Source organism: Anopheles coustani, chromosome 2 (genome assembly GCF_943734705.1).
Source record: "Anopheles coustani chromosome 2, idAnoCousDA_361_x.2, whole genome shotgun sequence".
Taxonomy (NCBI): Eukaryota; Metazoa; Arthropoda; class Insecta; order Diptera; family Culicidae; genus Anopheles; species Anopheles coustani.
In genome coordinates, this window is record NC_071289.1 from 13,434,413 (window position 1) to 13,456,904 (window position 22,492).

At 43.4% G+C, this 22,492-nt stretch overlaps 1 protein-coding gene across 1 annotated transcript in view; it reads left to right on the forward strand.

Moving 5' to 3' along the window:
* Window positions 1-22,065, forward strand: part of LOC131261906 (lachesin-like) — a 37,437-nt gene extending 15,372 nt beyond the window's left edge. The window contains exons 2-10 of the mRNA XM_058263763.1: window positions 10,420-10,526; window positions 14,861-15,077; window positions 18,741-18,899; window positions 19,037-19,168; window positions 19,328-19,478; window positions 19,598-19,740; window positions 21,499-21,624; window positions 21,744-21,851; window positions 21,989-22,065. Of these exons, the coding sequence (XP_058119746.1) occupies window positions 10,420-10,526; window positions 14,861-15,077; window positions 18,741-18,899; window positions 19,037-19,168; window positions 19,328-19,478; window positions 19,598-19,740; window positions 21,499-21,624; window positions 21,744-21,851; window positions 21,989-22,065 (1,220 nt within the window). The remainder of the gene's footprint in view (window positions 1-10,419; window positions 10,527-14,860; window positions 15,078-18,740; window positions 18,900-19,036; window positions 19,169-19,327; window positions 19,479-19,597; window positions 19,741-21,498; window positions 21,625-21,743; window positions 21,852-21,988) is intronic.
* The last annotated feature ends 427 nt before the right edge of the window (window positions 22,066-22,492 follow it).

Below are 22,492 nucleotides of genomic sequence, written 5' to 3' on the forward strand. Positions count from 1 at the left end.
TATCTTAATGCATGATGAAACAATATCAAACCGTTAGTAATTGTGTTGAAACGAAATTGTTGTTGATATTTATTGTATTCGTTTCTCTTACACCTTGGCTAAAAGCCTGAACAGTGTTTCCTAACCGAGGCAAGGCAAACGCCTGCAGCTTCGAGCGTTTATAAAAGTTAACAAAGCGTTTTAATTAAGACGGTAACACCCGGCTGGTGGCATGTTTTACCAGCTTGAGTGGCCCCAAAGACGCCGCAGGAAATCGGTATCGTTTCCTGCACCCTTTCACCACCGAAACGACCGCGGTGTAATGATCAAGATGGGTCACACATGGACGGCGACAACAATCGCCCCGGAAAAGCAGCGAAGATTAGTTGGATTCCTTTCTAGAGCCGGCTGTTTGAAAAACATTGTTACATTGGAAAGGCAGAAAAGCGAACCGTCAAACACCGGTTGTAAACCATCACCCGTCGGGGATGGCATAAGAAAAAAGGGAGAGAGAGAAAGAGAAAATCATCTTCGTTTGAAAACTGCTGCCGTGTGCCTGCTGTAAACAAGTGTGCGAAGTAAACATTTTCCACCGTCGGGACGGATTTTCCTCGACGAGCGCGGCACGTGATCGATTGCATATTGTGGCAGCTGAATGTGTCGAATCTTGTGGCGTGCGGATCGAGACGGGGAAAAAAAGGGAACAAAAAGAAACAAGAAAACGATCCCGATCCGAAATGTTTTGCCCACCGATAGCCAAAGAGCGGGAAAACGGCAGAACCGCAGTGAGTTTTCCACCTGAATCCACGGACGGATGTTTTCATTTCGGCTAATGATATCATCAGTCGTTTAGAGCGTGGTTTCACTGTTTATTGTTACAATCCGTCGACAAACCCTTGGCGATTTATTTTGTCGGGTTTCTACTTGGGGTAGGAAAAACAACCAAAAAAAAAAGGGGTGCATATGTTGGACAATGTTTCTTCTAAAGAAAATGCACCAAGAGCGGGTGCGGGACGGTTGTTAACCAAAATAAATCATTAGCCCTTTGCCTCTGGAAAACTTTATGGAGACGGCGCGCTAACGACGAGACAATGTTCTTAATTTGTTTGATAAAACAATATGCCTTGTCTAGCCCTGTCTCGTTAAATGCTGTATAAATAAACGTTTCATTGTTATTATGGAGGGAATGAAAGTAAAGGGAAAATCTATCGCTGTGTTTTGTGAACATCAAACGAAAAGTAATGGAGAAAATTAAACTCTTCTTTTGCGTTCGTCAGTATTTAAAATTGGAAACAAGAATTATTTTGTTCTGTATAAAAATACTTTCATATCAAACACGTGTTAAAAATCAAGTATGTATATTGATTTGCTCAGAATTGTATAAATGAGGAGGATTATTGCATTTAATAAAATATTCATCAATTCATATTGTAATCCACCCTGCTATCTCCTTCACAACATCAATAAATATCTAGCATAATTAAGTTGAATACATCACGTTGAAAAAATTTCATCATCGCACTCAATCATCTTAACCCTCCTTAATTGCGCTTTCACTGGAAAAATTTATTATTTACGCGCTCGACAGCTGCTGCAAAAATCGATGCACAACAAGGGAAAACAACTCCGAGATTTCCACGCACTCAACGGATGACGTAAAATGGCAATTAGAATGTCGAAGACTTTGAGTTTCTTCTTTGGGCGTGTTTTCCTTAAACGAAACGGTTTGCGCTAGAAACAATAAGATAATCGAACCGAACCATCGTCCTAGGACAACAACTGGCGTCGTATGTGTCGCACGCCAAGGACAGCCACTTTTCCCGCAGGACGACAACAACAACTGGAGTAAGAGTAAAAAGGGGGAAAAGAAATCCACTATCAATTTATTACATTTTAACGCAACATGTGCCGATGGATTAATTTTGATTTCGACCGCAACGAAACGAACACGCAGGATGTTGCCCCTTCACGATAAGTTTCCCTCCTTGCTCGCAGCGAAGAAAACGCGTGGTGGTGAATGGGAAGAACCGGAACGTGGAAAACAAAAACCCCTCCGTGACATTATGGGCAAATGTATCGAGAACCCGGTATCGGGTTCGATTTTGGGCGAATCTCAAGCTGTTATCGGACCAAATTGAGCCTTTTACTGCTGGCAGTTCCCGTGATCGTGTGCCAACATAATTCACGCAAGTGCTTCCTGCTTGGCAGCATCGCCTGTCTTTTGCGGAAGGCAAAACCTCCGACCAGCCCTCCAGCTGATGCCGACGTTAAGGTCTCCATCTTATCCCTCGTTCCTTTGGCGAACAAAAAGTTGCACGAAAAGGACACATTGATGGGAGTAGATAGCGGATCGGGTCACATAAGGAAAATGAGTTTCCTCCCCCCCTCCCCCTGCTGCGTTGCGCTTCCCCCCCCCCCCCCCCCCCCACCCCATCGAGGGAACATAATCCGCAGACGGTCCGGGAGGGAGTCACATTTGACTCGGAAGGAGTCAGAAACTTCGGAAGCACAATCGGTAAAAGGGGAAAAATTGTCGATTTGAATTTAGTGAAATTATTGGCTCTTCCCAGATTTCCGGCGACGAAGGGAAACTTGGGGTTGGATGACTTCGTTCTCAACATGTTTGTTTCAATTCTTTTGTATTTTCAACCCCGAAACACTGGTTGACGGTTGGGTCGGAGACATTTTCTCGCAAAGTTCCTCCATTCCATCCTCAAGTCCGTTTTCTCAGTAGGGTTTTGCTTCTTTTTCTGTAAAATTTTCCAACCAAAAGCACGGCAACGTAACCGCAGCGCCGCGAAACGAAAGGTAAAACCGCAGAGTGCTTAGCGTGCACTGAGAATGTTCTGCATTTGTGATTTTGTTTTCCCCCGAAACCAATCCGGCAGATGCCATTACGGAAATCTTTCCCGAGCTACACTTGTATTTTTCGTGGTATCCGATTTTTGGCAGTAATAAAATGGAGCAATGGATGACTATCCTCCTAGGAGGGAAGTGTTTAGAAGCATTTTTAGAAAAGGAATTTTGGTTTCTTATTTTAAGTGGATAATTTAAACTCTGACTATGCATGTTTCTGCATATCGCTAATTTTTCTTTAATGGAATTATCTATGTTGCGATTCCACTTTTTTCCTTTGGTTTGTAGAAAAAGATAACACATTACACCACGCATGTAAACCCTTGCCATTGTGCCAAATGGACCGGAACAGACCAAAAACAAGTGCTTCCATGATGTATTACACGCATGAAGGCACCATTAACAATGCAAAAGGTGGCGTGATTTATTTCTACACAAATAAAAAAAATAAACCGCACAACAGAATTTTCCATCAGAGAAAGTACACGCGGATAGAAATGGGGAAAATTTACAAACTGAGCGGAAGGTTTACAGTGGAGGAAATGTTTGTACTTTCACTTCTATTAAAGGAGATTGCAATATCTGATGATGAATGATGAACATAAATAATAGATACGTTTTAAATCAATTCATCATGTTAGAAAAGTTATGATGGTTTCCATTTAAGTTTAAGGGTCCTTATATTAATTTCCAATCAATGTCAATCAACGAAGTCTTACCATTGAGTTTGAAATATAAATTTCTGGTATGTTTGAAAAATTTCAATACGCTTACAATAATTTTTATCACTGTAGCACGGTCATGGAGATCATCATTGCTTACCAGGGTGTGATCTGGCGTTAAATACCCATACCATATATATAAAAAGGTCCTCGATCATAATTTGATTTCGTTTGTACCATTTGAACATGATAATCTACCAATAACATTTCATCAGAAGGGCACAAAAAATAATTTAAAATGAGATCTATGGGCAAACATATTACAACAGACCTAGAAGAATGAGGAGTTATTGGCATAAGCAGTAATAGATATATAAATAAAAAAATAATACAGTGTATTGGTAACATAAAATCTAAGAAGACAATAAAGTAGATGTAGAGAATAAATAAAACTTTGTGCACGAACAACTTCGATCTCCCTCGTTTACTGAGCAGAGCGAGAGTGGTTATTAAACCTGATTTTATAGTCTCATCATAGCGAAGTAAATGTAACGAAAGACTTGCTTTAGATTCGCCTGAATTTAAGTAAACGTTGACAAGCCGCAAACGGTTCGTTTAGGGAAACGGGGAATTTATGTTGTGTAATGAGCATAGCATGCGGCTCCCGGAGGCACAAATGACGACAGATGGTAGGCGGTGGCAGTGCCAGAGGGAAAATCTTCCCCATCGCCACATGGTAGCGGTCCATGTTAACGCGGCTAATGAAAATGCATTCCTCCGTTGGCGCCAGCTTCGTGGTTCGGTGGTTATGTTTTGCCACGTTTCCTCGATGCTCACCGGCTTGATGAGCAACGATCAGCTGATGATGCTCGTTGGACGTTGGACTCAAATCGAACGAGTCGGGTTTTGAATTCGTTTACCTCCAAAATGTCACCACATTTCCCGATCTTTCCAATGGTCGACCGTGGTTACTCTGCGGTTTGAGGGAGACGGGGCAAAACTAATCACCGGTGACAAGTGACAACTTTTTCTTTTTCGTGCGTTTAAGCCTTTTTCTCCTTTCCTTTCCACATCTGACCGATATATTGGACGTATACGCTAAAGAATGCGTGAAATGTTTTAGCGTCGGAAATAGACTGACGAAAGGGATGGAGATGCTATTTTCGGATGGTCCGTCACAGCAGAGGCGGAGGTCACGGAACAGATTCATCACTCGGCCGAGAGGGTTGACATTTTTCCCGCGACAGGAAGCTGAAACGGACCAGAAATACATGTATGATTGATTTCTGCGTGAAGCGCTTTATTTTGATTTTGTTTCGTAAGAGCCATGCATCACCACGCTTTTCCACAAAACAGGACATTTTTATGGTGTCAGTTGTCACATGAACAAGAAGAACTATTTGTATCAGTCATTTTGATTGACAATTGCTAGGGATAGTAATAATATCATTATCGCGCTTGTCAAAATTCTGCAATTTTGTTGATTACAATTTTCCCCACAGATAGAAAGTTTTATTTTCCAGTGTCACAAGTTTCACTGTGAAGTATTCAAATAAATAAAAACATACTAATGTTGCTTTATTAAAATCAGCTGTGTTTTGTATTCTTATTGGCGATGATTTTTTCTTTTATTTTCGAAGAAACTTTACGTACTTTTTTCATCAAAAAGTTTATATTAGTGTGCCTAGATAAGACTCTAAGATCACAATCTTTTTTATAACATATCTAACGTTAATGCAGATTCAATCATCGATGGGCACTTCTCTAAGGCCTTCTTGGCACTCCCCAAGTCGTTCTCCAACAAATCGTCCATTGTTGCTTTCAACCATTAATCAAATTACTTACGGGGGGTTTCCCAAAGTGATTGCATTCGCATATGATCAACAAATCATTTTATCTGCTCCTCCCAAAAAATGGAATGCTTGCAAAAACGTTTCCCCCCATGGGGATCCTTTTAACAAAATCAATCAATATCTCCTACACCACCACCCCCCATTTGGTTTTCTTTTTATGCTCGAGCTCTTAGCATATTGTACACATTGTGTGGTCTGGCGCTTTCCGTGGCCCACGTGTGGACACATGATTGTTGTCTGGCGCATCTTTGGAGTTGTTGATCTTTTTCCTTGTTGCTGTGTGTACATTTCGCTATAGTTTGTTCTCTCTCCTTGTTCACACTCATACGCACACAAACAAACACGTGACCTCATACTTTTCGGCTAGCGGAAACATACTTTTGACATCGCTTGACAGCAGGAAATCGAAATATGGAAATGGCGAGTACGTAAAAATCATAATCCACGACGGAGCAGTTGGGACCTGGGCTGGCGTTCGTTTGTGAAACGCTCCGATTTTCCAGATGCTTTTATGGACATACCGTCGATCCACCCTTTTCCCTCCCCTCGTTCCTTTGCACCGTAGGTAGAATTGGATACTTTTTTCGGCATTTTGTCGCTCCCGAGTGTCTATTTGATTTGGCAGAATGGCTTTTGCCGTGTGTTGTGTACGGGTTTTTGCTCCGAGAAATAAGTATGTTTTCGGATTTACTCCCAGACCTTCACTCTTCAGTTTCGGCTCGAGTTATTTTGTAGATCGCTTGTATCCTTTGTAAAAAAGCAAGCACTTCTTTCGAAAATAGAAAGAGGTGCGTTGAAGTTTCAGAGGAATTCTTTTTTTATATTCTTCGTAGAAGAAAGGAGAAAGAATAAATATATTACTGATGGATGAGTGTGTATCCTGGAATTAGAATAGAAATAGAACAGAAATAGAACCGTCCTGACAAACTCTGACATTTTTTGCATTTTATTTTAAAACTATTTTAATATGTTATAGACTGACTCACTCTAGTAGTTTATAATGGACAAGTAATTTTAAAAACAATAATCCTGTTTTTGCCCCTTTAACGGAAAAAGCAATATCAATTCGCTCCCTTGCACAAGGAATCGCCACTTCAAGCAACAATCCCACTATTTTAAAGCAATTGAAGGTTTACTTACCAACTTTTTGGTGAACAGAATCCCGCAATTGACACTCGAAATCCCCATCTGATGCCATTTGGATCGTAGCTGATCTTTCCAAACCACGTCCGATTGCTACTCTCCTTCGTTTCCCAAACCGGTCCTTCGAGTATTCCGTCCCGGCCACGTGACGCCAAGCATCAAGGACATGCACAACAACCACCCACAATTCCACCTGGAACTGCCCTTACTTTACGAGTCTCGTTCTTTCTAGTGCAGCCCTCCCCGACAGGCGCCCAACGCTCTTCGACATGTCTCGAAGCGGTGTATCCTTGCACTTTTGCAACCATTTGACAATGGTAGTCAGTTCATTTCCACGTTCGCCAGCACCAGAGAAAAGTCGCGAACGGAATGCGATAGGATGGCACTGGGATGATTCGGTGGGAGGGCATACGACAATGCACGAAGCTACCAACTTTTTCCCTCGCCAACCTCCAGAGCTCGATGCTTTTTTGACCTTCTACCGACGCTTGTCTCCCGGTGGGGTTGCTTTCCGTTCGTGTTATGTCGCCCCCGGTTGTGGTTGTTTGAGAGTGTTTTGGGGTTTTTCTTTTCTGCGCACTGCTCTCTACATTCTTTCCTAGTTCTTGCTCATTTTCGATTCAGCACACTTTTTCTCGCACAAATATAAAAAAAGTGAAAGAAACACCATGTGACAGAGGTGGTGGGAAAAGTTTATGTTTATTGAAAAACCTGTGCGAGTAAATCGCACTTTTGGAAAAGCTTTTCGGTCCCCGCCGACCCGCCGAACGGGAACGTCCGTGGTTTGGCTACGAAAAATGGGCGAAAAGTATTTCATGCGTGCTTAATTTAGAAAAATATGCTCCTTCTTACCGAGCGCAAAAACACCTCCCCAGCCTTCTCGTTCGACCAGCTACATGTCGCCATAGCTGTACCGGATGTTTTCGAGCATGTTTTTTGTTTTGCTCATGTGTGTGTAAGTGTATGTCAAGGGGTGAAGTGTCCCACCAACAGGGGAAAGAGAAAGGTGCCGGCATTGATCGAAAACAGAAAACCGCTGGCGAACATAAATTCTGCAACCCGGAAAGACAAAACCCGGAAATGGAGAGGTTGCATTTATTGTTACACAAATGGCCCTTCAGCAGTTCAGACATTTCGGTGTTGGAGGGCGGGTAAGGAAATGTGTCCAGAAAACATGTTGAAGTTAAATAGCGGGACGAATATGAAAAGGTTAAAATCTGTTGAAAAATCATCAAACCAATGAGAACAGTAAATTCATACAACTGAACAAAAATGAATTGAGAATAGAAAACAATGAGATCCTTTAAATATCTAAATAAAATGTCACACAAATAGTACCATATTCAGAAACAATGATTAAAACTAATAACCGTAGAACAGTTATATTTCATTTTATTTTATTTTATAAATATTTATTAAATGTATTTCACTTTGTGAAACTGGCCCATCGAGTTTGTAATTCTTTTGTCAACTCATTCCAATCAGAACTCGCTAAAATCGTCCGCAGAGGTTGAAAGAATTCAATCAAGGCTGAGCCAACATAGTCCCGCACACCATTCTACCAGATAAACTCCCTGCAACGGGGACGAACGGGTGTGTGCGGGTTTTTCCAAAAAGTTTCCGATGGGACAGTCCTACGGTTGAATTCGACGCTCGTTAAAACAATCTTGAACTCATCGGCTTCATTAGACTCCCGTTCCCTCATCTATGTGTCGGTTTGGTACATTCGAAAGGACCACAAGGACGCCAGTTGCTCCTGAGCTGGGTTTGAGTCGTTTGTGTGTGTGTGCTTTGTACACCCGAATACCTACGCCATCTCCGCCCCTCACGCCCTTTAGCCCTTCCGAGATCGTTCTTTTCTTTTGCGGAGGCGAGTGTCGCATTCCAAATCGCTAAAAAGGCTCCCACTAACGGCTCCGAACGGGTGTGGGAAGGAATGTCTGCAGCCTTTAATTTTATTTACTTCGACTGTCGACATTTCCGGAATATTAAAAGAAAATACGTAACCCAAACCCTCTTATCGCGCGCCGCCGGAAGGACAGCACCAGATTGGTTTCACATTCGGCCGGACTTGCGGGTTCAGCGCATTGGAGAGCAGAAGATAAATACACTCGAATGCGAAAAACTCGCCGTGACACTGGCGACACGGGACGCTATCCTTCGGCCGAAGGATGCACTGGTCCGTATGTTGCCGGTGGTGTGTGTGTGTAACTTTCCTTTCAAAGCGCCCGCTACCACCCGTTGCTTTGGCCCGTTTCCCTCGACTCGTGGACTTGAAAGAATCGAAATTAGGTTGAATCACCATTTCAGTATCAAGCTTAATTGAATTACAATTGTATCCTTTCATTCAGCATCCTTGCGATTACGTGCCACGGATTTCACCTTTCACCGGGCCGGCTCGAGCGCAGGGAGTTTTCCACCACCGAGGGCGGCCGTCGTTCGTCGTTCAAGCGACATTATCGGTTTCGATTGAAAGTGAACTTTTATCATTCCGGTCCGAGACCCGAGTGGAAGTGTTGCGGAAAATTGTCGCTCAAGGAGAAACTTCGGAGCCGGGTAGCCGTAAACGGAATCGGGTTCGAAGCGGGAAACAGGTTTGACAGATTAGTATTCGGAGACTGTTGCGAGGGTAAGATTGGTCGAATTAAAAACTCTCCAGAAGCCTGTCTTTCTATACAGTTTATACTTAAATATTTTCTTCAAACTAAGGTTGATTTTTTTATATTTCATTGATTCGTTTCAAGTCTTTACGGTAGTTCTAAATCATACTAATTAGCAATTAAAATTTCCTCAAAAACTAAGATAAATGAGCATCACACAAAACACAATACCAAAATTCTAACCATTTGCTGAAACCTTCGCTCATCGAGCCATTTTACTAGAAATCGTCGGAAAAGTCAGTCCATCTTTTTCTGCACAGGATGAGACGAGCAATTTCACAAAAGTAAAGGAAACAAAAAAATGTGTCTGACGTGACCGGAATAACAAAACAAAGCAAAAATTATCCGGTGCTACTGGCCACCTCGCCAGCCGGAGAGTGCATTAATCCGGGCCTCACGAGCTGACGGACGGTGAAAAACTAATTTCTAGAAAAGTCATCTGTTCGGTGACGGCGGTGTCGAATGCGAGAAGGCTGGAATGGCTGACAAAAGTGGGCTTACAGGAAACATCCTCAGCTCGCGCTCTGCTTGTGGAATGTGTGGCAAAGTTTCTCTTCGGTCGGGATTTTCCACATTACATGCCTTAAAGATGGGTGCGTTTTATTTCGTCGACTAACAGGGCACCCGACCGGAGATGGTCAGCGTCGATCGTAATGAAACAAGGTAATGGAAGATAATTCAACTCAGCGCTCGTGATGAGATACAGGACCTGGTCCGTTTGCTTTCATTTGGTCGTGCTGATTTTCACCGTACCTTGGGTTCAACAACGTGCCGGTTGTGAAACGGATCGAGCAGAAGGATGTTCCTTTCATAACACCAACTCGGAAAAGCGCCTTCACAAAAGCACCTTCGCTGACAAGCCTCCAGAATCAATCCGGACCGTAGTTGGCGTTATTTTATGCTGCGCTTCTGTCAAACTCAATGTTAACTCTGCTCCGGATCCTGTCGATTATGATGAACCGTAGACCCCCCACACACACACAGACACACCATCGAAGAGATCCGGGCACAGGTAACCTCGAATAGAAAGCTCCTGCCGGAACTTCGTCCTACTGACAGCGACGTCAAACATGTGGTAACATTTGGAGCAACAAATGTCAGACAAATCAACACGTTCCCGGTGCGCCATCGGGATTCTGCAACGTAACATATTTATGTATCGGCATGGGCGGTCGAGAAAAGGAAAAGTGACGTGCTCCAAATGACGTGTTTTCCAATTCCCGCAACATTTTCCAATGTTTTTCCTTTTCTTGTTTTCATTTGCAGCCGTTCTGGAGGATCCGGAGTTCACCGATGTTATAGAAAATATTACCGTACCGGCAGGACGAAACGTGAAACTGGCATGTTCGGTGAAAAATCTCGGCTCGTATAAGGTAAGTGTGGTAGAGGAAGATGTAGTTGTTACGATTTATAAGGGAAGGTTAGAAAAAAAAAGTTGAAATCAGTTTAGTTTACATGAAATCGAAAAATACTATTCCTTTTCTTTCATTAAATACAAATTTAGACTTGTTTAGTCCTTATTTTGCCCTCTTATTTTGTTTATATAAAAAAGTTCCCTGGTTCATAGTTCACTGTAAGTCCATTTTTACCTGCTTCAATTTGACCTCCTTATGACGAATCGTTCGTCCTTTAGTATCACATTCTCTTCCCTTTCCCGATTCGATTCCATTGAGAAAAGTTTGTCGTTTTTCTCTCCAACGCCTTCCAACGCACACTCCCGTACCGGGATTCCGATTGTGCGGTAGGGGAGTTCCCGATTGTCCTGATTTCACGGTTCCCAGATAAATTCCTTCCCGTCCTTGCCTTGCGTCACCCAGAAGACACCTCACCCTTCCCGCCAGCATCAGTCGAGACGATTTATAGGTTTGTTTACGAAATTTTCGCAGCACACATTTTTCGGCTAGACTGATGTAATGGATTTCCCCTACTCGCGGTGGCGTTCCAGGGGTTTGGGTGGGGCGAGTGTTGGGATGGCATTTGGAACTGGACCGGGTTCAAAACCGCGCGCTCGTCTACGTTTAACTTCTTCGGAGACCAGACCCGACGACGTTCGGCGGGGCGGGTTTTGTGCTGAGTCGAAGGAGAAAATGTTGGAAAATTCGCTTCCGCATTCGATTTGCAGGACATTTCGAAACGGCTGTCTCGTGCGTCGCCATCGATGCTGGCAGATTAGCAGATATGGAAGTTTTTGCACCACGTGGATGGTGGTTGAGGCGCCCAGCTTCTCCGATTGAGAAGTAAGGAATGTTTACACCTCCTCTCCCATGGCCAAAGGCCCGTTCCCGTCGGTTTTCCACCACCCGGATGCGCTCGTTACCGGTGAATGGTTCGAGGTTAAGAGGGCATAGGATATAAATTATGAACGGCCAAAGATCGAACTCGGAGCACTCGAGTTAGTTTTCGGTCAAGTGTGTGTGTGTGGATGGACCTTGTGTCGGGACAAATTTGGTCGTATTTTCTGGTCTTTTTACAGTTATGAAATCGATTAGTTTGTGGTGGTGTTGAAGTTTGGCAAGCGCTTCCTTACACCTTTGATTATGTCTGTTTGACGACCTTTTAACTGCAAATTTAATGCAAGGAGTTGTGTTCGATCTGAATTACTTAGTTTGAATGATATGGTTAAAATTTAAAGTTTATTGTTTAATGCTGGGTAAAATTGAAGTACAGGGATTTTAAAGTTTTTTAATAAATTTAAAGTTCAATCCAAAATATAGAACAATCATCAAACGATCCAGAAAAGAGTTTAAAAAAAGGAAAATTTGAAAATTTTACAACTGCCTAATTTATTGGTGTGATGTTTTATGAACTTGGCTGTATTTATTCATTTGATCTTACCTTTTTCCTGGTATTTATGAATACGGATGAATTTGCTAAAAAAATTCAAATAATTGCAATAATCCAAACAAAAGGTATTCTTTATCGCTGTACTTTCTTCGCTAACAGCTTATGTACAATGAATCGCATTTCTTTGATTATCCTTCATAACAATGAACAGTACCGTTTACACGTGGCTTTCTTCCTCACCCAAGACAAATGCTGTGGGCAGCCGTTTTGAATAAAATTATCGTAGAACAGCAGCAGCTTCCAGCGCGCAGTTTAACACGGTCTTTTATTCACTGCGCAAGGTTGTTGCAATACCTCGCCTTTCCTCACAAGCGGCTAAAGAGAGCATAATTCATCAAAAATACAGCTGTGCCTTCCGCACGCTTCCGATTTTAACGGGGCCGACCATTCAACTTTCGGTTGCCGCCATGCTGGTGTGTGGGTGTGGGAAATGAAAATAAAAAAAGGAAAAAAAAAGTGGGAGTTTGTGGTGCTTTCGCCTTCGGTTTGGAGATTGCAGCACGGTACGGTCGTGATAAGGCATGTTTTCCCCACAGTAAGGACCTTGGGACCTTTGGAGGTGTACGGTACCTTACATACGTTGAATTTAGTGACACCTTGCTCTTTGGTGCCCTATGACCATGATTTTTTTGTTTTGGAATCTGGTAGCGATTTTATTAAACCAAAAAAATTTAATTTGATATAGAATAGATTATCTTCAGGATGAAATTAGGAGAAAAGCACAAATGTTATGCTACGTTTGTTGAAATGTATTTCTATGTCTGGTGTAATAATCACATTATTTTAACAACTAATAAATTTATTAAAAAATTATAGAACTTCAACCTAATCAGATTTTTCCCACTGTCCAACTGTTTTCGTTTTAAAAAATTTTCGTTCAAATTGACACCACACTGAGGCTCGAACCAGATTGCGACAAAAAAATGGCCAAAATGAAAACGCTTCGCCGTGGAAAGCCGTCCCATGCGAACACCCAATGGCTTCGGGTGACCATAAAAGAAGCTTAGCACATCGGAAACCATCCCGTTCTCGTTCCCCTTCCGCCCGCCCGTCGCCGGAGGTTGCTCCTCCCCCCCCCCCCCCCCCCCCCCCCCCCCCCCCCCCCCCCGGTGGTGTAAACAATAAAGGTCGACAAAAGCGATAATGGGAGGAAAATGACGTTGGCTGTTTTGTTGACTCAGTTTGAAATTAGTTTAATTTTAAAGCTCCCTTTATTAATTATGGTAGCGTTGAAGTGAGATGGAGGTAGACAAAGGAGCGAACGATGCTTGTTTCGAACGCTGGAACTGTTTAATCGTTGTTTGGGTTACGTGCAAGCGGTGGATACCATCGTTCGGTGAAATGGCCTGTTGGATGGGACATTTTTTGTAGCCCTTGGGATGCCAATAGTGGATCGCTTATGCAAGATCACGGCTCATTGCGGTTATGTTAGATGGGTGCGACATGTAGAAGTGCAATACAGCGACCGTGTTTCATAAATTATAAAAAATGTGTGAATATCTAAGAAGAGTTGTATGATAGAATACAACACATTTTCAATTTCATTTTATTTTTGAGAAATTCCTTTTTTGTTAAAACACAAAACATTCGATGCTTTACTTTACTCTTTAAGAGTCTCACTCTGCATCGTATGAAGTTTCCAATGCATATGCACTTTTATCGAAAAAAACATTTACGTAGACGTATAAAAGGACTAGATGGACGTATAAAACTTCGGCAATTCCGGAATGAGATGTCCCTTTTTCATCCTTTTGTGCTCTGCTTCAAACGCTCAAAATTATCGAGTGCACGAAGCACTTGGCTCGATCCCAGCCGGTAATGTTTGTTTTATTTAAATTACACCATTTTCAGGCCGCCCTAAAGTTGGGCCGTGGCGTGCGAGGGAAAACTTACGTTCCGCAGCCCCGGAACGTAGAGGCCGTAGGCCAAGTCTAGCATATGTTTACACGTTTTTCCGTGCTCCGGTTTTCCTTCCTCAAAACGCAGGGAACACCCGAAGGGATTCTGGCGGGTTTCAATTAAAAGGACATTTCCCGGCCCGCTTATGGCCCATTCGGATGAGCTAATTTGCCGCACAGTAGTCCCAAGCCAAGCCATTGCAGAGGTCTTTTATCCGTCCGGTATGTAGCTTGCCGGTGCAGACACCCGGCTCGGAAACGGTCCGACTGTCCGCGTATCTACTGCAAGTCCCATAAAGTGACCCTTCCTTCCTGTTCATCCGCGCCGGATTGTCATTACGGAACCTTTTGCACACGAGCTGAAGCACGGCGATGGGAAACACAAAATTCCGGCTGGACAACACACACACACATTGGTGGCTGCCGGAGAATGCTGTAAAGTCGCTCGAAACAACACGGTCGAAACCTCGGGCGAGCCGTGGATTTCAAGAGGCCGTGATTTAATGCTGGACCGGCCTTTTCTTTCTCCCTCCCTCCCACCACGGTAACCTTCCGTTTGACGGGTGCGGACCTGGTGGAGGGAAATTTATGTCTGCAGGCATCATTGTTTATGACAAATATTGGCCAAAACCGGCACGACCCGGCCGGTACGAAGGAGGTCATGTTTACATTCGATTAGCATCCTTTCTCCAGATCCTTGACACCTCTCGAGAAGAAAAGGCATCGCAGGGTTTGACGACGGTTAAGATATTGAACACGGGACGTATGCTTTGCGTCGAGGAAAGGGTTTTCGATTGATTGATTTGATTGAAAAATTGAGCAATAAATGGATCGAAATTTAATACATAACACATACTGCCTTTAAGCAGATGAGGTTTTTATACAGTTTATTATAAATCAAAATGTTACTTTAGGAAGCTGTTACCTTGGGCTCGAAAAGTAATTGTGTTTGATATAATCCACAGGTCGCTTGGATGCACTTCGAGCAGTCGGCCATCCTGACGGTGCACAATCATGTCATCACGCGAAACCCACGGATCAGCGTCACGCACGATAAGCACGACAAGCACAAAACGTGGTTCCTGCATATAACCAACGTGCAGGAGGAGGACAAGGGACGCTACATGTGCCAGATCAACACGGTGACGGCAAAAACGCAGTTCGGATATTTGCACGTTGTGGGTAAGTTGGCTTTGAGTGCAAAAATAATAATTGTTATGAATGATTACTCGAAAAGTTGAAGCAAATCCGAATAAGGTCGAGTTTGAACACTGGTTAAAGATTTTACGATACTTGAAATCAATTCCTTCCTTCTCGCAACACAATGAATCGTTCATAGTACATTTCAATACTAGCAAAATCGAAAAACTATTTTATTTTAACTTAATTTAAGCTGTTTCTGAACATTTAGTTTAGATAATCCTAACATATTTAAAAGCATTAGAGATAAATTTAAACTTTCCATAGCTTTTAAAGCACTTTTGATTCCCCCAAACTAGCTGACAAACCCGTGACAATGAATTTCCTCTCGGTTAGTTTTCCCACATTCGAAACACTGTTCCGCACCTTGAAACTAACAGAAAATCCAATAAAAATCCCACAGTAATTGCAGCATCCCGTTCGACAAAATTGTCACCACTTTTAATATTGTCCATCAGCCTGTGGCAGGAAATAGGCAATATCCTGGTCCCATTCGTTCTCCTCCGTGCATCCCCCCTCCCGATTGTCCTTGCCCGCTCGAGCTGCATAATTTCCAAACCAAAGCCCTACACTTTCCAGCAAACACTTGTTGCGCGCACGGATCGATCACTCCGGTCCGAATCAACAGTCCGTCCGTCCGAAATCAGACGCCGCTTGTCGCTCGGGCCGACGTTCGCAGAAGGGCTTAATTGGCTGCCGGTGACACATCGTCTATTCATCATTCGTCATATTTACATCCATCCGGTTGAGGAAGTGGGGATCGGCCTGTTGCCCCACTCCATAACGCCCTTCTTCCGCGTTTGTGGTTAAGGATGCCGAGCCCAAAACATCGACTCCTCTCCACGCGCCAGCAGCAGGAGGTTGATCGAACTAGGTTCGGTAGCGGAACACGCAGACTTCCCGATGGTTTTCCCCGGTTGCGATAGTGACGGGTGATGGTTTAATAGTCAACGCCTGGCATAATTTAATATGCACACATATGCACCTTGCCACACTTGGCTGGCTGGTGATTGACAAAACGGTGCCTATCATATATTCATCATTTACTGTCGATTTATCAGAACGTTAATTCAATTACGGGCTCCGGGCCGGAAGCCGACGAGTCAATCGTAGAGCGACAGTGATTAAGCTGACGAACTAGTGAGCGGCTTCCGAAAAACGCAAGCACCGGACGTGTGAAGACCTCGAGTGGATGTGGTGCAAATGTTGGGTTGAAAAGCGGAGATTGCTTCTGGAAAGCCCTCTTTACAGGCTTGACTCGATTATCCGACCAAAGCGTTGAGTTTCGGTGAAGGTAGTTTATGTCAAGGGAAATTGATGGGACTCTTTTCAAAGACTTAATGGCATTAGTTTTGAACGTGTTTTTTTAATTACATTTAAGAGACTTTTTGATCAGAAAAATAAGAGATAAAAATCGAACTAGCAAATGATTAAACGAAATCCATCTACTAGTTCCAATACTTCATTAAAAATGTTGGATAGTTTCCTTTGTTTTTCGAACTCTACCTTCACTGTATTTCGTATCCTTAAAGGCTAGTTCACGTGCACTGATTTACCCACCGAAACATAAATCTTAAATTTACCTACAATCTCTAGCTGCGAGCGAAAGTGGTTCTCCGGCGGGAAGAAGAAGCTGAAACCAATTCCGCATCAAGACTTTCCACTATCTTTTGTTTTCCATTTTCACTGCCACCCGGTGGCTTGCGAAAACCAGTCAAACCCATGACAAATGTTCATTCCGTCGTGCCCAACTTCTTCCCCCGCGCACCCGACCCGATTCTTCGGCACGTTTAGCACCAACATTTTCACGCTCCGTTCCGTCGGGTTTAATCAATGGCGGCCCCCAACTGGGGTGGGGGGGGAGGAAGCATTTTCTCATCTTGGTCCACCTTTCTTTATGGTTGCTTTTCCCCGCCGTCTGGCGGACACCCTTCCGATGTCGGTGTGTTTCTTTCGCTTGCAATTATTTTTATTATGATTTCATAAGTTTTGATTAAGAACGAGCGCGGAATAAGGAAATAGTTTTGTCTTTGGCCTAAAATTGGAAACCGCCCGCCCGATGCGCGCTCCGATTCCGATGAATGGGAAGATTTATCCGGTTCATTTCGACATTCTTTCTCTTCGATTCGGTGGATTTGAATGCCAGGCGGTTTGTTTGAAGCAGCTGATGCTTACCATAGCGGCCGTCCAGAAGAGGCCACACCAAGTTTAGTTTTCCTTTGGAATGGCCTTCACTGTCCTTTATCATTCAGTTTCTTATTGTGCTGATAGCCATTAGAAGCTCACTTTTGTGTACAAAGCAGCAGAAGGGATTTCTTGGTTATTTTTCACCTTTGAAAATAGAATGTGATAGATTTTTGTTTGCCAAATGAAATGAAAAAGATTCTAAAAAACCATTAACCACATTGCAAAATCGACAAAACTCAGTCAAACTACGCAAGAAAAGTTTTTCGTCATGCCAAATGATATTTTACATTGAACAAACAAAAACGAAAGAAAAATCCATCACTGGTCACACAAAAACTACGAATGAGTTTGTTTGACACACAAATAAGATTTCCATTCATACTTACAATTTCCGTACACCATTCGGGACACAGGCTTTTTGCTTCAAGCTTCAAAACCATCAAAGTAGGCTCGAAGTAACGTGCAAATCCATCATCGGAGGTCATTTTCACGCCCTCACTTTCGGAGGAAGTTCAAATGAAGTGATCCGAACGAGACCGCGACAAGAGTGTACGAAAACTGTGCAGAGAAAAAAGAAAACTTGAGAAATAAGCAGCGTCAAAAGTTTCCAAGCGTACACGGCGGTTCGAAGTGGGAAAGAAGTGAGAAAAAGTGGGATTTTGTCGTAAATTAAATGTCACATCCACAGAAATCACATTCATGATTTGAATAACCATAATGCACTCCTGGCCTGGAAGAGGGGGCGAGAGGAAAAATCAAGATGGGAAAAAGTGTGCTGGTGACTGAATTATCCATACCGGCGATATTCCGTCCCGCTCGCTGCTGCCAAATTCTTTACGGTAGATATTCCATCATGCTTAGCCCACGGACGTGAGCGTCGAATTTTCCGATTATCTGGCCAAACCATCCCTACCTCTCTCTCACTCCCTCTCTCTCTCCCATGGCTTGCTGTGGCTGGCGTTTAGTTCGGTCGGTGGTGGAAAACTGATTTTAGATAATTTGCATTATTTATGAGTTCGATATGGCCGGAGACATGGTTCGTATGATTTTCACTCCGTTCGTGCGGTAGCCGTTTTCGAGAAACATTTTTCTTCCCTGCAGTGGAAGCGAAAGGAAAAGAAGGTAGAAAAGAGCCGAATCAGAAACTTGCCATAACTTCGCACCTAATGTAAATGCACGGTGGTCAGAGGTCCGGGAAACGGTTTAAGCGACACGGCTTTGCGGAGTAATTGAACGCTTAAAGAGATTTGTTCGTCATAAAGATCAAAACCCGGTGGGTGAAAAGTCCTCTTACTGGCTTTTCCGGTTCGGAAAGTGAACTTGGCTGTTTGTTCATGGAGTTGCGGTAGATTAGAAGGATTCAAAAGACGATCGCACACTTCTCCCGTCGAAGCAAACATTTGCAAAGAGAAGAACTTTACATATCACTTATGAACTTTCGTTTCACTTTTCTCGTAGTGCCACCGAACATCGACGATTCAGTTTCGTCGAGTGATGTGATCGTGCGCGAAGGTGCCAACGTGACGTTACGCTGCAAGGCCACCGGAAGTCCAGCGCCAGCGATAAAGTGGAGACGTGACAACAGCTCCAAAATTGCCGTCTCGCGCAATAACAGTGGTAAGTTGCTGTGGGTGAATGCGTGCACACTGTTTCACGAGTTGATTCGAACGCTGTGCCTTCGTGTCTGCTGCAAATTGATAAACTTACCAACGTTTTTTTTCCTCTCCACTTTTCCCATATCAATTGCTCAGCAGCAGTCGTCGAATGGGAAGGCGACACCCTGACGCTGTCGAAAGTGTCCCGGCACGATATGGGCGCGTACCTGTGCATCGCCTTCAACGGTGTGCCGCCGAGTGTTTCCAAGCGCATTAAAGTCAGTGTTGACTGTGAGTATGTGTACCGCGAACTGTGGCCATGGCCTACCATATCGGCGTGATCAAATCATGTGCACCTGAGCGTCCCTGTACCAAATGAAGCATGTTGCTGCTGGAAAAATCTAATCCGTTTCTCAATTTGCATCGTTGTTTTTCTCTCCTTAACTGCAGTTCCTCCGATGATATCAATACCTCACCAGCTCGTTGGCATTCCGATCGGCTACAACGTAACACTGGAGTGCGTCGTCGAAGCTCACCCTACCTCACTGAACTACTGGACGAGGGACAACGATCAGATGATTCACGACTTCCAGAAGTACAAGTAAGTATCTTCGATGCAAAAGGAAAACCCAGTCATAAACATTCGATCCAGTATAGACTTTTTGTTTTACGGCCAGAAATCTGCACGATTAATGTTTCATGTTTTCTTATTTCAAACAGAACCGATACAGTTTCGGATTCACCGTCCTACCGGTCGATAATGCGACTGCATATAGCCGATGTTCAACACAGCGACTACGGAATGTACAAATGCATCGCCAAGAATCCGCGCGGCGAAAACGAGGGAAACATTCGGCTGTACTGTAAGTAAACAGATTAATTTAAGCTTGTGCAGACTGTTTCTAAATCTAGCTTTGAAATATCAACTCAACATGGAACGAATTTATTGCTGTAAAGCTCACAAGAATATTAAAATACAACACGACCAGCTGCCAAACATAATACCGGACAAGAAATCGCTAGCCAATGCGCTTGAGGAAAACAAGTCCAGGTGCAACTTGTTGCATTTCCAGCTCGGCAAAGGGTCGGTGTGGACGACCATCATGCAAGTGGTAGCGTAAAGGAGCTAAGCCAAGCTTACTTTCTGGCTTTTGCCACCCTCACCGACGCCCGGTCGGGTGTCACTCCAAGACAACAGGGTGTTATTGTACACCGATGACAAGCACATGTAACGTGGATGTGTTTTCCCAGTGTGTTTTCCCAGCCACTTGGCCACAGATTGGATCCGTTGTCACAGAAACAACAGCCAGCCAATCCCGGGCAATGAAGATCTCAAACGACGAGCTAACGTTGGCCTTCGGAACGCTTCCGTTCTAGAAGCTTGTATGGCGACCGACCCGGTTTTGCGGGAAACGGGTCGGTGGAGCGTTTGTTTGGGCCGGGGATTCGGCTTTCCGGTTGGGGGTTTGATTTCATTTGCACGTCTTCTGCCTCGCTCCGGGAGCGCCAGACGGTTGCCAAAGTCACACAAACATTCTGCGACACCGAGCCACCTTTGCCGAACGTGACCGTTGATGACGAGCTGCTGGCAATGCGTGACGAGCGGACGACGAGTGCTAGCACTGCTAAGTGTAGAATGTTTAATGTTTGCATTCGGTGCTATTGGCAGAGAAAGGACAAACTTCTCGCTTCCAATTGGCAGCAAAAACGAGTTAGACAAAAGGGGTTCTTTTATATTATTTTAAACTCATCCTTCTGCTTTGAATTGGATTTTCTTTAAGATGTTTTCTTCACTATATAATGTTTTTCGTATTCCATGTAACAAAACTTGTTGTCGATCTAAATTGTAAATCGGTGTTTAGTGTTTAATTCAACTTAACTTAAGAAAAACTCATATTCTCTGCTCGCCCGTTTCTTGGTTGCTTTAGTCGGGTTTTCCTTTGCTAATTTTCCTAAGATTCTCATTTATTACCCTCAACAACCAGCCAGTTTAATCGTGACCAAGTTTTATTCCGACGAAAATTTGTTAACACACTTTACGACATCAATCAAGTGGAGAAATAAAACTTATCAACACACTGTCGTTCGCGATCGGAGCGGGAATTATTTATCCCCTCATCCGTTGACGAGATGGGAAGGGCCTTGCGGCAAAGAAAAATGATTCCACTGATACCGAAGTACAGCGATAGGCGAGTATTGTTTCGAGCTTCTCGAGCAGTCTTTAATCGGGACGGTTGCTGTGGAGCGAGAGATTATCGGCCGTGCAGGAACAATCGTATCCTCGAGGAACGGAAATGATGGATGTACAGCAAGGGCTGGTCCAGTGCTAATGATTTTGCAAGTGGAAATAGAAGGTAATAGAATAAATCGGTACTAATGTTTACGATTATGGGGAATAATTTTACGAGTTCCCGATTGGGTCATCGGATGTTTTATGGGCACGCTTAAGTGTTCCCCCGCCGAGACTTGTGGTCATGTTTGGGGACATGAAGCGTCAAATTATTAGTCAACGAGAGTTTTTATAAATATACTACACTTTGTTTATGACAACAACAAACAAATATTATACCTTTCTTACAGTTTTAAAAGATAGTAAAATTGATTTCTTTTCTTCTCCACAGCTTCAAGTCCTCCCACAACGATACCACCATCGACGACGGAAACAATTACAACGACGATTGCATCGACCAGAGTGTACGAATCTCCATTCGGTCTGTCTACAATGACGATAAACCACTTTGACAAAGGTAAGCTGATGGTTATGGTATCAAATGCATTATTGCACTAAGAGTTTGTGTTGCAAAAAAAAGCCTGAAAAAGGTCGTTCCAATGTACTTAGAAACGATTTACTTTTCTATTCGTCTAGGGATCCGTTTCCAATCGGATTACAATCAGGTAGATCGTTCCGAGCACAAGTCCAGTGAAAACAAATCCAATCGGGACAGATCGGTTGACGATGGAGCGGGTGTAAACGGTAAGCATATTTTACAAACAAACTAAAGTTAGTTTCCTATAACTGTGCATGAACAAAGATAAGAAAAGAGAAATTTCTTCAAAAGGCTTCTAGTTTAAAATTTCAAACCCATCTTTGTTTTGTACACACTTTTACAGGAGCAAGCACAGCCATCGTTCGATGGACGACAGTTTTTGCGTTAATCGTCCATATCCTTCCCCGACTGCACCAGTGACGGTGACTTCCATCGTCGGACTGCGCCGTGCAGTAAAGGAACCCCCACTCTGTTGAAACACATTGTTTACGTTTGAACCGGTCTATTATAGGGAAATTGTATCATCTTTACGTGCAATATGGCTCCAGCAGTGCAGGCCAGGTAGAAGCGAAAGTAGAACATCTATCTATCCACTGTAACTTTGTATTCGATAGGTAACCATATTATCCGCACCTGCTTCCTGTCCCACTCGGTTCCGATTACATCCTTGGACTTGTAAATTTAGTTAAGTTTGAATTTGACCTGTACATTTGAATGTCCCACGCGGTGGTTCGTTGTGTTTTCCACAGATTTTCACGAGAAAAACAAAATGCTTAACCATTGAAACGAGTGAGCTACCGAGTGTTCCATGGATGGGGCAACAAACAATAGAGTTAGTATCTTAGTG